Source organism: Erythrolamprus reginae, chromosome 1 (genome assembly GCF_031021105.1).
Source record: "Erythrolamprus reginae isolate rEryReg1 chromosome 1, rEryReg1.hap1, whole genome shotgun sequence".
NCBI lineage: Eukaryota > Metazoa > Chordata > Lepidosauria > Squamata > Dipsadidae > Erythrolamprus > Erythrolamprus reginae.
In genome coordinates, this window is record NC_091950.1 from 142,297,683 (window position 1) to 142,312,308 (window position 14,626).

Sequence of the window (14,626 nt, forward strand, 5' to 3'; positions counted from 1 at the left end):
CAAATCAGGCAATCACATAGGATACCGGTCTAAAGAAGGTATCAGAACACAAGAAACATCTCCAACAAAAGAGAATATACTTAGCTCAGGGTGGTTGAATATTCAAAAGACGGCCTCACCCCCACCCCCCAAAAAAAAGCCCTAGGAAGGGAATGAAAAGACTACAACAGAAGAGATCAGCACCAGATAAACAATCAGGCAGAAAACAATAATCGAATCGAGGAATATGAAAAACATTAAATAAAATTTAGGTTTTAAATAAGGTTCAGGAGGGGAATGTTTTTAATAGGAAAGTGAACACAAGAACAAGGGGGTACAATCTGAGGTTAGTTGGGGGAAAGACCAGAAGCAACATGAGAAAATATTATTTTATTGAAAGAGTAGTAGATGCTAGGAACAAACTTCAACTGAATTTAAACATGTCTGGGATAAACATATATCCATCCTAAGATAAAATACAGGAAATAGTATAAGGGCAGACTAGATGCACCATGAGGTCTTTTTCTGCCATCAATCTTCTATGCTTCTATTGTCATTAAAGTCCAATTAATACATTCGGAGGAAATGTCCCATCACCCATATTTATTTATTCAAACTTATTATGGACCCTTGGTAGGGTACACAATTGAAAAATCCATAAAAACAGATAAAATCTAAAACCATACAGACAGCCCATATTTATAAAGGACAAAGACACATTTGTTGATAGGCCTTCTCAGAATGAGGGCCGTGTATTACATACTTTCAGAAATGAGTACTCGTTTTATTAAAAGAAAGGCTTCCTTGATCAAGCATGCTCTTCAGAGTCCAATTTGTCATTTTTTTTCTTGTCTTGCAAATAAAGATTAATATTTAAGGTCCACAATTACCCAATTATAGCTGTTCTTAATTATAGCTGTAAAAGATGTATAAATTCCACACAGAATAAAATCTACATTGAGTTTAAGACCCAGTTACATGTGAACAACATAATTAGCAATGTTGTATGGTACAGATATACCCATTTTTGTAGTAATCAAACTAGTATAAAACCACCCTGAGAATTATCTGAAAATATTCCATCGAGGTATATGACCTGGGCCGTATTTCATAAATCATCTAGATTAAGCAACTGCACTCTAGGGATTCCACAAAGAACAAGACGGAAAGATCTGGCGAATGCGTCCAGAGATTGATAGCACTTCAGAGGCAGGTGAACTCACATATTCTCAGGCAGATCCACTTTCTTCAGCAAGGGAGTAAGACTTTAGCTGTTTTAACCTATCTATGCAGCTCTTTGTTGAGGAAAACGTCCATTCGTTTTTTTCCTGATCAAACCTCTGACTGAACAATCTTCTTATTTTGGCAGTCCAAATAGAGACAGAAATCAGGACAAGAATATTGGAGCTGCCACTAACCATCCTTGGTAAGTTGCTCGTTTGCCCTGTTCTGCTGTTTTCTAATTTTTATTTATTTGTTATTTATTAAATCTATTTGCCACCCCTCTTGCTGTTTGAGGTGACTCTAATGTCTTAAGTTCAATGTCGTCATCATCTGCATGGTAAGATGGCCTCAGAGATGAGAATACAAATAAGGGCGATAGTTGACCTTATAGTCACCTTCGGTAGATTTTCCTGTGTATCCAGTAACTTTGAAGCAAACATAACTATCAATATGGTAATTATTTGCAAATGATTCATGGGGATGAATTCGTTTTCCCATTTTCCAAGTGCTGGTCAATATATTACGATCTTAAACAGAAATTGCAGATTCATTGTCACCACCACAATTCTATTGAACGACAGATGCCCATATTACCAAAACATACAATGACATTATTTTCTTAGGCTACAGAGAGGAAGTAACGCTTTTTCAAAAAAATCACTATCTAGCAAAAAAAGCATGCTTTCTTAACTCTTGCACAAATGACTACCTTCAAACATGTGACAAACAAGTAACTAGGATACAGCATTGACAGCAATTTCTTTTTTTAAAAAAAATCAGTTTTGAGGAAAAAGAATGGAGAACCGAGAATCGTAAAGGGTGGTGATTTATCTGAGATATTGGAAAGATTATCCTTGTACTATATATAAACTCCTTCCTGAATGGTCCTACTCAGTAATGGCAACTGCAATCTAGAAGGCTTCTTCCACTGATGATCTCCTGCATTTTTTAAAACGTTCTTCAGGATAAACAGTAGAACTTTCAAAACTGAATAAAATACTTTCTAAAAATGTTTTTGAAGAGTTTTAAAATGTCAGATGAATTGTTGTTATTCTGCTGTGCTTGATCTACATATATTCTGCTTCTGCTTTTTGGTTCTCATTACTGAAACCAATATTGAGTTTTGTGGTAATTTAAATTAATGCATTTCTTGGGGGTATAAGGTTTCTACGACCTAGACTAGGGCAAAGAAAACTTTTATGGATCTACCTTTTTTGACTTGCTATTTTGATCCAAACTTATTCTTCCCTTGTGGTTTTTCTGTACTTACAGAATTCCCAGCCAAATTATTTTCCCATAATTATACAAAGGAGGGAAAGAGAAAGTTTGGAGGAATTACAGATTACACTTTTACCACTTACTTCTTTTTCATTACATTCATTCTGCACAACTTGGTTGAGACAGAATCTAAGTTTATAAGCTGTAATTCTGGACAAATGGGGAGGGGGGGAATAGTGAAGAAATTCTATGAATTCAGGTGTGGAAATTTCCTGCCTTGCACATCTCTTTGAAAATATTTTTCATCACCTAATTTTGTATCTGTTTCAATCAGGACTGGAGGGTTATGCTTATACTTACCATGAAATGCTATTTATGCCTTAATGGGACATCTAATTAAAACTAAGAGATCAGGTCACCACTTTGTTCCAAATAAGTATTTGCTAGATGGCTCGCAACATATGACAGGTGCTGAACTACTGATACGTTTATCAGCTTGTGAAGATTTTACCAAATCAACTATGCATGAAGATAAAGCAGCCTGGCATTATGATGGTCCTTTAGCCTCCAATTAAATGACCAAATGAGGTGAAACAGTGAAAAATTAATGAATTGCTGATAATGGAATCCTATATTCCAATTTGTGCAGGATGACCATGTAATTAACAAAAAGAACAGGCAATATGAAGTGAGTTTTAGCTACTATATATTAACCTGTTATTTAGTAAGCAGCAGTTTTCCCTTGCTTCCAAACTGACCTCCAAATTGTTGGATTTTAATCTCTGTAGCCCCCTTGAATCATGCTGATTTGACCTTTGACACATTTTTCGGGTTTCTTCCCGTGTAGGATTTGGAAATTTCTGGCGACGTTTCGACGAGGTCTCACTCGTCATCTTCAGGCTGGTGTTTCTGTCCTTGTTCTAAGGCGAACACTGCGAGACCTGAGCTGCCTTCCTTCTATAAATACTGGTGGCTGGGTGTGGTTTGATGGCTCAGCAATTGCCTGCTGTGTAGAAACTTCCTGGTGAGTCAGTGGGGTAACATCTGGGGTTGTTGATGTAGCTGAGGTATGTTGATTAGTTAATGGTTGTAGATTAGGCGTGATATCCTGAGTAGTTGGAACTTGCAGGCTACTTGATTGTTTTACAATGTGTGTTCTGAGTCTGGTTTCTATGGTTGGGATACGTTTGAGGGCTGGTTTCCAGATGTCTGGTAAGCGGGAGGTATCATCCCGCTTGTTCATATTTTGGGGATGTTTTTCTATCTCGATGGCTTCCATGATTATTCTTTTGCTGTAGTGTTCTGTTTTGGAAATTAATTTGGTACTGTCAAAATCAATTTCATGTCCTGTAGTTTTGAAGTGTTGGAAAATGGAGGAGGTTTTTTCTTTTTTCTTTAATGCATTCTTATGTTCTGCAACACATTAAAGCATTAAAGAAAAAAGAAAAAACCTACCCCCCTTTTCCAGCACTTCAAAACTACAGGACATGAAATTGATTTTGACAATACCAAATTAATTTCCAAAACAGAACACTACAGCAAAAGAATAATCATGGAAGCCATCGAGATAGAAAAACATCCCCAAAATATGAACAAGCGGGATGATACCTCCCGCTTAGCAGACATCTGGAAACCAGCCCTCAAAGGTATCCCAGCCATAGAAACCAGACTCAGAACACACATTGTAAAACAATCAAGTAGCCTGCAAGTACTCAGGATATCATGCCTAATCTACAACCATTAACTAATCAACATACCTCATCTACATCAACGACCCCAGATGTTACCCCACTGACTCACCAGGAAGTTTCTACACAGCAGGCAATTGCTGAGCCATCAAACCACACCCAGCCACCAGTATTTATAGAAGGAAGGCAGCCCAGGTCTTGCAGTGTTCGCCTTAGAACAAGGACAGAAACACCAGCCTGAAGATGACGAGTGAGACCTCGTCGAAACATCGCCAGAAATTTCCAAATCCTACACGGGAAGAAACCCGAATATACCAAGACCGTCATATATATATATATGTATACACACACATAGTAAAATACATGATGAAGGTTATAGAGGAGATACTCATAGTAAAATATATCTAAGAAAGAATAGAAAAGAAGATATAGTAATAGAACATATCAATGAAAGAATAGAAGAAGAGATGTAGGAATAGAAGAAAGGTATAGGAGATATAGGAGAGCAATAGGACAGGGGATGGAAGGCACTCTAGTGCACTTGTACTCGCCCCTTACCTCTTAGGAATCTGAATAGGTCAACTGTGGATAATCTAAGGGTAAAGTGTTGGGGGTTTGGGGATGACACTACAGAGTCCAGTAATGAGTTCCACGCTTCGACAACTCGGTTACTGAAGTCATATTTTTTACAGTCAAGTTTGGAGCAGTTAATATTAAGTTTAAATCTGTTGTGTGCTCTTGTGTTGTTGTGGTTGAAGCTGAAGTAGTCGCCGACAGGCAGGACGTTGCAGCATATGATCTTGTGGGAAATACTTAGATCTTGTTTAAGGCGTCTTAGTTCTAGGCTTTCTAGGCCCAGGATTGAAAGTCTAGTCTCGTAGGGTATTCTGTTTCGAGTGGAGGAGTGAAGGGCTCTTCTGGTGAAGTATCTTTGGACATTTTCAAGGGTGTTGATGTCTGAGATGCGATATGGGTTCCAAACGAATGAGCTGTATTCATGGATGGGTCTGGCAAACGTTTTGTAAGCTCTGGTAAGTAGTGTGAGATTGCCAGAGCAGAAGCTACATAGGATTAGGTTTACAACCTACGTAGCTTCTGCTCTGGCAATCTCACGTCAGGTCTTCATACTTCAGGTCTTCATAGTTTCAGCTGTGAATATATCCCAACTTCAAGTTCCTGAATATTCATTCTTGAATTTAAGATCTATTGCAAGCTGTGGTGGTGAAAATAAATCATGCCTCAGTTTTTCAACCAATTGGGGGTTTTTTTCAGTAGCTGAACACATAAGCAAATTATTGCTGCCTAATACCATCCATCCATTACTGAGGCAATATAAAGCCTGTACATATTGCAGTTATTTTGGGACAATGATGGTTATACAAGATACTACAATATACAAGCCTGGACCACGACATAACTCTCTGTGGTTGCCATGGGGGAAGGAAGAAAAGACATTTAAAACAATGCCTACAATCAATCACCAGGAACAGAATTTTGAAAGGAAGTAGGCTTGAGTTGCAGGAAATGGAGGTGGTCCTGGAAAAAAGCAAATAATTGTGCATTTCTATTCCGCAAGCAAGAAACAGTTTCCTCCTGCCATCCACAAGATAGCATCTAAAAAAAATATTGCAGCAACTTGGTCCTTTGCATAAGAGAGTTCCCACCCTAGAATAGAAGAGGAAATGGAAATCTTGCCTATTTCTCCCCAGCACCCTCTCACTGCCTAGTGTGCCTGGAGTTGGGGTGTTGCAAGAAGCCACAGAGAATCAAAGCTGTTCAGAATAATTCCATCTGCGTTTTAAAGTGGAATTGCAGAATGGAGTCCGTTTGTCTGGCCCTAGTCAAAAATCAGGATGCAGTGAAGGACCTCTGACTGGAATGCTACATATTAATTCAGGATCTGAAACCAGGATGAGTCAGAATTGCTGAACTCCACCCCTGAAAATTGAAATAATCATTTTTGGGCTATTTCAAGTAAATCAGAAATAACATTGCCCCGCTGCTTAACACAATTGATTGTGTAAGACCACAAAACCCTAAAACCAATTCTGAAATAGTACAAAGAATGCAAACTATATTCAACTTCCCCTACTTTCAGTTCTCCATAGCTTGGGTCAGTCCTTTCTAGGCTTATGGTGTGGATTTAAAGATAGTGTTTCATCCCATTCCCCCTTTTGACTTGTGAACTTTTCAAACTGAAAAATCTAAATTTAAAGGGCATTAGTTTTATCACATTAATTGACAATCTATACATATATTTATGTACTAAAATTATATGTAATCTTTTATGAAAAAGAAATGATAGGTCGGCTCACCAGATTCTTTTTCTACAGGATAAAAAACTTTAAAGTGTTTTTCCTGCTTTGTTTTGTTGTGATAACATCTCAAACATATTTTGGTCCGGTAAATTTTTTAATACAGAATTTCTCCTGGGAGCATGGTTTTTAAAAAATTAAATTTGCACCTCTAGAAGTCAGTGTGAGGAAGTGACTTTTTTTCCAGTTGAAAAATCAGTTTCTCAAAATCCATCTCACTTGCCCTGTTGTTTCAAAAGTTCAAAAAGCAGCTGTTCAAAAATTACAAAACAACGCCGTTATGGAAATACTCACATGAAACAATATGCTGTATTGCTTATTCTTTGGATTATGAATATTTATTCATGCTATTGCATGAACTGAAACAGCAGCAATCAAGGATTTCAGTAAACATGACAGACACAGAATCATAAGATGATCATGTACAGTATAGGTGTGCCAATTAAACCTCCCAAACAGAAAGATATATTTGCACTACACAAATAAAAAGTGGTAATTCAAGAATATGAACAGCATTATTTTAGTCTAGTGTGAATTTCCATAGTGCTTGGGAGCCCTCTTGAATATCCCCCCCCCCCCCATCGTTTAGTGCAAGGACTGGAAATGTGATCCTCCAGACGCTGTTGAATTCTACCATAATTCTCTCTAACCCATCATTTTCCTGCCCAACGAGGGGGATTCATAGAAACTCCAACCCACCATTAGAGAACTGCACATTGACCTTTACCTTTTTGCCATATCAAAGCACCTTTCTTCCTCAGGTAAAATGTGTCTTTTATATACTGGCTTGATTATGGATTTTCTTATTTTCTATTCAGATTACTTTTAGGATAGGAGCAATCATTCTGGATGCTTCAAGAGAACTGTACGGCAATGTTGGATTTTATGTTTGTGGCTTTCCCCACTCAACCACAGTATCAGTCGTTGTTTTTCTTGGGCATCAGCACAGTTTATGCAATCATAATCACAGGTAACATACTGATTATATTAGCTATCTGGAGGAACCCTCACCTTCATATCCCTATGTATGTTTTTTTGGGCACTCTCTCTGTGATCGAACTCTGCTATACAGCGACTGTGGTCCCACAGATCTTGGTGACCAGCTTGCAGAAGAGGAAGTTCATCAGTTTTAGGAGCTGCTGTGCTCAGATGTTTCTTTTCATTGGATTGGGTAGTGCTGATTGCTTCTTGCTGGCTATCATGGCCTTTGACCGTTATGTGGCAATCTGCAAGCCTTTGAGATACATCTTCATCATAAGTCAGCAGCTGTGCATTCATCTAGTAATGGTGTCACTGATTGTTGCTTTCTTGATTTCACTGATGTTGGTGTGGTTGGTCTTTCAACACTCCTTCTGTGCTGAGCATGGAATTCAACACTTCTTCTGTGATGTTCCCCCTGTATACCAGCTCACAAGTAACAAGACTGAACTCAGTGACATTGGGATACTATTTTCAGGGGTAATGGCCATTGCAGTGCCTTTCCTGTTGATCTGTGTCTCTTACCTTTTCATCACTGTTGAAGTGATGCAGCTCCACTCAAACAATGCTTGTCGAAAGACTATGTCTACTTGCTCTTCCCATTTAGCTGTGGTGGTCCTCCAGTATGGTTGCTGCAGCTTTATGTACTTGCGTCCAAACAGCAGCTTCTCTCCAAAGCAAGACCAGATACTTTCCATGGTCTATACTCTGGGCACACCGTTACTCAACCCCATCATCTACAGTCTAAGGAACAAAGAGATGAAGGTAGCCCTGAAGAAAGTCTTCAGCCCCTGAATTCTCCAGAAGGATTATTATCCCAATAACTGCCTAGTGTCTTTTAGAATGGACATTTATTTATTTATTTATTTATTTATTTATTCGTTTGTTTGTTTATTTATTTATTTATATTTCATTCATTCATTCATTCATTTATTCATTTATTCATTCATTCATTCATTCATTCATTCATTCATTCATTCATTCATTCATTCATTGGACTTTTGTGCCACCTCTCTCCGGGGACTTGGGGTGGCTTGCAACATATAAAAACAGTACAACATCGTAATCCAATTAATTTTAAAACAGTTAATCTAAAACCCCAATATTAAAATCAGTTGCTACCATTTACACAGTGAACATACAGTACATTACAGTTGTTTGGCCAGGAAAGAAAGAGAAAGAAAGAAAGAAAAAGCAAGATAGAGGGAGGGAAGGAAGGAAGGAGGGAGGGAGGGAGGAAGAGATAGATGAGAAAGAGAGAAAGAATGGAAAAGGAAGGGAGAGAGAAAGAAAAAATATGTGGTATTATTTATAACTGTTTCATTATTTATCATGTGTTAATATTTTATACTATTTTATACATAGAGTGATATTACTGCCTTTCTTTTGCCCAGGGCTACCACATATTTTTCAGGAATTTACATGCATTCAATATACATAGTCCAGAGCATAAATATGTGTGTGTTTATTTTGTACATCAGGTTGCATAAGTCCAGTTTATAATCCATAATTAGACACATCAGACATAATACTAATTGCTGTTTTGAACAATATGCAGGTTGTATTACACAAATGGCTATTTTATCTATGAAATTATGTTTTAGGTTGCTTCTCTCTTTGTTCAGTTTCCATCCATTGCTTCTTGTTTTGCCTTCTGGTGCTTTGGAAAATACTGTACATTGTTCCCCCTTCTTTCTAGCAGCCCTGTTGCCTATCACACACTTGGGCAAAGTATTTGAGCCATTTCCTCCTTTCAGTAGTCCATGAAAGTATGTCTATAGTTTGTAGATAATAAAGTTGAAAAAAGTGAACAACATGTTTACAGAACTGTAGATTTGTTGAAGCTGGGTGTGACAAGGAATGGCTGGGAGAGGAGGGGCCAGGTGAGGCACCCCTTGATGTGAGTGCCAGCCCATCCAGTCACATGACCAGTCACATTGAGCCAAGGTGGCGCAGTGGGTAGAGTGCAGTACTGCAGGCCACTGAAACTGACTGCTTGATCTGCAGGTCAGCAGTTCAAATCTCATCACCGGCTCAAGGTTGACTCAGCCTTCTATCCTTCCAAGGTGGATAAAATGTGGACCCGGATTGTGGGGGCAAAATGCCGGCTCTGTTTAAAAGGGCTATTGCTAACATGTTGTAAGCCAGCCTGAATCTAAGGAGAAGGGCGGCATTAAAAAAATCAAAAAAATCAAAAATTGACCACTAAGCTTTGCCTGCTGAGTCACATGACCACAAAGCCATTCCTACCCGTCACATGGCAATCAAACCACTCCCACACAGTCACCTGACCATCAAGCCACTCCCATAAAATCAAGCCACACCGACAGAGTGGGAGTAAATTTTTTGGGAACCCATCCCTGGTATTGACATATGGAGCATAGATTTGTATACTCGCAGCTGATTGGCTAATTTAGTAGTGGGAGAAATAAATTGCTGACATGCTGTCAATGGCTTGCAGCTTCCCTGCAGCCTGCCAGCAGTCTGTATTAGTTCTAGTTAATAGACAATAAAGGTGCTGACCCTTCAAAATATGGTGTCTATGGGCAACAGCACCTGCACTGTCTCCATTGGGAGACTTGGTTTTACTCTAAGGAGAGTAAACTTCTCACTAAACAATAATTGTGTTCTTATCGCATTTTTCAAAAAAACTGGCAAGGGGGAGGTATAGTAATGGAAAAAAGACAGCTATCTTATCTACACTGAAACTGTTACTAACATCAGGCATTGTGCTAAACCGCATTTTACAGAGTATAGTTTGTTTGAATAATCCAGAATTGGTTGACTTCTTGCATCATATTAAACTCAAAGCAAACAAAGCCAGTTTCATTAAGAGCATACTGACTGAAAGTAAAACAGGGAACTCTGAGTAAATTCTTAACTGCCTACATTTCACTGCCGTGACAGTTAATAAATTGTATGTTCAGACAGGAAAAATTAAAGATAAAAAAAATCACCCATCAGTCAGGTCAAATTTGTCAATCTGGTACTGTAAGTGGGAAAAGACGGTTAAATTCTTAAAAAGCTAGTTAATGAGAAATAAGTAGAATAGTATAGAATAGAATTTTATTGGCCAAGTGTGATTGGACACACAAGGAATTTGTCTTGGTGCAAATGCTCTCAACGTACATAAAAGAAAAAGATACATTTGTCAAGAATCATGTGGTACACTTAATGATTGTCATAGGGGTCAAATAAGCAATGAAGAAACAATATTAATAAAAATCTTAGGATACAAGCAACAAGTTACAGTCATACAGTCCTGAGTGGGAGGAAAAGAATGATAGGAATGATAAGAAAAACTAGTAGAATAGAAGTGCAGATTTAGTAAAGAGTCTGACAGTGTTGAGTAAGTAAGTAAATAAATATCATTTCTCGTGTGAGCATTTAACACTGGACAATTTTTAAAAAACTTTTGGTGATTACAACAGACACCTTGAAATTGAACACAAATAAAATTTCAGAATGACTGTGTCATAAAGGAATCTCAAGAAATATTAAATTAACTTTTAATGACTATAATGTTTTAAATTGCATAATGTTTATGATGTACTGCATGAGTTCAACAAAGCTAAAAGTGTTTTGTTGCTGGTTTTCATATCTACTTAGTGTTCTATTTATTTCTCTGCAGTATTCAACAATAGTCAGCCAGCATTCGTGGATTCCTGTTGCTCAGATACTATTTTTGACATGTGGTAAATGTCTTGATGAAAACTCTCACCATGTTCATCACTGATTGCATCTATATTTTCAGGAAAAAAGTCTAAGTGTGAATGGAGAAAATGAATCTTCAGTGGCATGTTGTGCTTCTCAGCAATAGTGGAGGCAAAAATATCCTTGTTGGGTCAACTAGTGCAGTGATGGTGAACCTATGGCACGGGTGCCACAGATGGAACATGGAGCCATATCTGCTGGCACACAAGCTGTTGCCCTAGCTCAGCTCCAATGTGCATGTGTGTGCTGGCCAGCTGATTTTTGGCTCACACAGAGGCTCTGGGAGGGCATTTTTGGCTTCCAGAGAGCCTCCAGGGGGTGGGGGAGGGTATTTTTAACCTCCCCTGGCTCCAGGGAAGCCTTTGGAGCCTGGGAAGGGCAAAACATGAGCCTACTGGGCCCACCAGAAGTTGGGAAACAGGCTGTTACCAGCCTCCAGAGGGCTTCTGGAGGGTGTGGGAAGGTGTTTTTGCCTTCGCCAGGCATTGAATTATGGGTGTGCGTGCACACTCTTTCAGCACCCAAGGAAAAAAAGATTTGTCGTCACTGAACTAGTGGTTCACATGCCACATTTTTCTGTCCTGGAGCCAAATACTTTCACAGTGACCATTACTTTTTAATGTAATACAACTCTTTTGCAAAATGTCTCATTCGTACATATATGTAACAACAGTACTTAATATATCCAAGCTACATTTTATTTATTTATTTATTTATTTATTTATTTATTTATTTATTTATTTTGTCCAATACATAATACACATTGAAGAGAATAGATATGTAATAATATAAATAAAGAAAAGAAGAGAAGAAATGATGTAAAAGTATAGGTGAACATATTTGAAAGGAAGAAAAGCTAAATGAGATAAGGAGAGACAATTGGCTTTACATTCCAAGCAGGACCAAATTTCCTCAATGTCAAGTTAGATACAATTATATAAGTTAAAGTGATTTCCAATTAAGACCTTTGACTGGAGTTACATCATTTGTTCAGCCTTTGAAACATTTTCTAGTTCTTTTAAGGTCAATTAATAACAAGCTTAGATCCTGGAAAGCAGCTAAAGAGACTTCATCCTGTAGATTTAGATGATGATGATATGCTCCCTCGCTCACTGTGTATTATATTAAAAACTGATCATTCCATAATTATCATAGTAATTTACTGCTGTGAGTGGGCCACATCTGGCTCAGCTGGCCACGGATTTTGAGGACCTGGAGATGGATGCGTATTGATAACCTAGCCCCTTGTTCTTGGCACCTATGTCTGAGAGTGAGAACGAGGGGGTGTTGGGGTCTGAGGACCCACCAGAGACTGTAGCACCCCCAGTTATGGTATTGAGTGAGTCAGAGGATGATGATGGGGAATTAGAGCAAGAGGAACCTCTGTTAGATGCAAGAGACAGGAGAACAGTGTCTAGACATGAATATTTGAGAAAGAAGGGTTCTTGGCATTAATAGCTCTATGGGACATTTGGCCACGCCTTGTCAATATATAGGGGACAATCTGAGGGGAAGTGGGCGTGGTGAACAACATTTGCAATCATGGCTGGATGTGCCAGCTTCGGGGTTCAGGGAATACTCTGCTTGTAGACTGCTCTAATTCATGGAAGCTCATCGGCAAGTAATCCAATATCTGACATAAACCCACTGAAAAATTGTAAGTCTGTATTGAATGACAGAAACACTTCAAAGGAATTTCCCTAATTGACTTTGGCTTCCAGTCCAGGAGTCGCTCCTTATCTCAGAGGCATTCTTAGCGGAAAATGCTGCCAGCATGGACTAAAATCTTAACCTGTTTGTACTGGACGTTTTAATAGTAATGGAGTTTAGTTTGGATTCTCTGAGTGTGTGTGTGCTTCTTGATTCTGATCGGACCTGGCCTTAGACAGAACATTTATAATCTAGAAAACAGGGAGAAAAGCAATTAGTCCAAAAAAATATGACAGCCTTGGATTCAAATAAAATGAGACAGAAAAATATTCTTTTTCAGTTAAAAGAACATGGATGCAAAAGTGTAAAATATTATTATTTGTTGCATTTTCATACTGTTAAACTTTTTAGATTCACAGAGGTTTATAACAATCTGAAAAACAGTATCTACAGTAAATCACATTGTGCAGTACAATTTTATTAAGACTTTTTTTTTCAAAGCAACAGATGCAACACCCTATACCAAATAAACAAGAGACTAAAAAAATAAAGTTCAAGATGGCACACCACCATCCCCAAAAGCCCTCCACAAGAAAAGACCCTAATTGCTGGAAGACAGTCACCCAGAGGACCAACCTAACTTCTAGGTGCAATTTGTTTCAGAGTATAATTTTCAAGACTAAAAAATTATGGAATACCATAGGTATTTTTTCTTACAAGTGGATTTCTTCGGTTAATTGTGATTGGAGGAAGCAGTTCTGTTGTTAGCAACCAAAATGATTAGGGGATTTGAAACCAAGACTTACGAAAAGAGACTGAGGGAACTGGGCATGGATAGCCTAGAGAAAAAGAGGGCCAGAGGGGACATGATAGCTGTATACAGGTATATGAGGGGTTGCCACAGAGAGGAGGGGGTCACTCTATTCTCCAGAGCACCAGAGGGCCAGACGAGGAACAACGGCTGGAAGCTGACCAAGGAGAGATTCAACCTAGAAGTAAAGAAGAACTTCCTGATGGTCAGAGCGATCAACCATTGAAACAACCTGCCTGTGGAGGTTGTGAAATCCCCAACTCTGGACACTTTCAAGAGGAGACTGGACTGCCACTTGGCTGGGGTGCTTTAGGATTCCTGCTCAGGCAGGGGGTTGGACTTGATGACCTGCATGGTCCCTTTCAACTCTAACAATAAATAAATAAATAGATAGATAGATAGATAGATAGATAGATAGATAGATAGATAGATAGATAGTATAGCATTTTGATTAGCTTGAGCTAATCAATTAACTTTGACTAAAGAAACCTGTTGGTAGTAAGATGATTATCAGTAGGTAGAGTACTGAGTTCCTTTGAATTCTAGTTTACTGTGGTCTTTAAAGGCAACTCTCTTGAATGTACAGGGCATTCCAGAAACCGAATCTCGACAAAGGTATGAATTATTATAGCTATAGAGTATCCTGGTCTAGGAAGGGCTGCCTTTCCTAATACTGTGTAGGTGTTATGTAATAAAGTGGAGGCTTAATTAATAAATTTATTTTGAGATAACATTTTATTAATGTTAAAATAATATTGATGGAGCAGAGAGCTTTTTATGACACAGGAATAAGTACATTTGTCTTTAGAAGACAATGGAATTAAACAAGTATACGCTAATGAAAATGAAAAGTGATTGAAAAAAAAATTTCTAATGTCACAAAGCAAAAAGACTAGCCAAAGCTTATAATACCCTCAATACCTATAAATTCACTTCCCAACTCAGACCACTTAGCTGAGTTTAGCAAATAGTAACATCACTCTTTCACCCCCTAACCCATAAATCTTCACATATTAGTAAAATCATTGTTACTTACATGATAAAGAAGT

At 38.2% G+C, this 14,626-nt stretch overlaps 1 protein-coding gene across 1 annotated transcript; it reads left to right on the plus strand.

The window, feature by feature from the left end:
- The first annotated feature begins 7,273 nt into the window (after positions 1-7,273).
- LOC139164679 (olfactory receptor 10W1-like) lies at positions 7,274-12,899 on the plus strand. Its single transcript, XM_070747152.1, has 3 exons — positions 7,274-8,182; positions 12,707-12,737; positions 12,838-12,899. Exons 1-3 carry the CDS (start codon positions 7,274-7,276, stop codon positions 12,897-12,899), a joined length of 1,002 nt encoding a protein of 333 aa, XP_070603253.1.
- Positions 12,900-14,626: the final 1,727 nt, after the last annotated feature.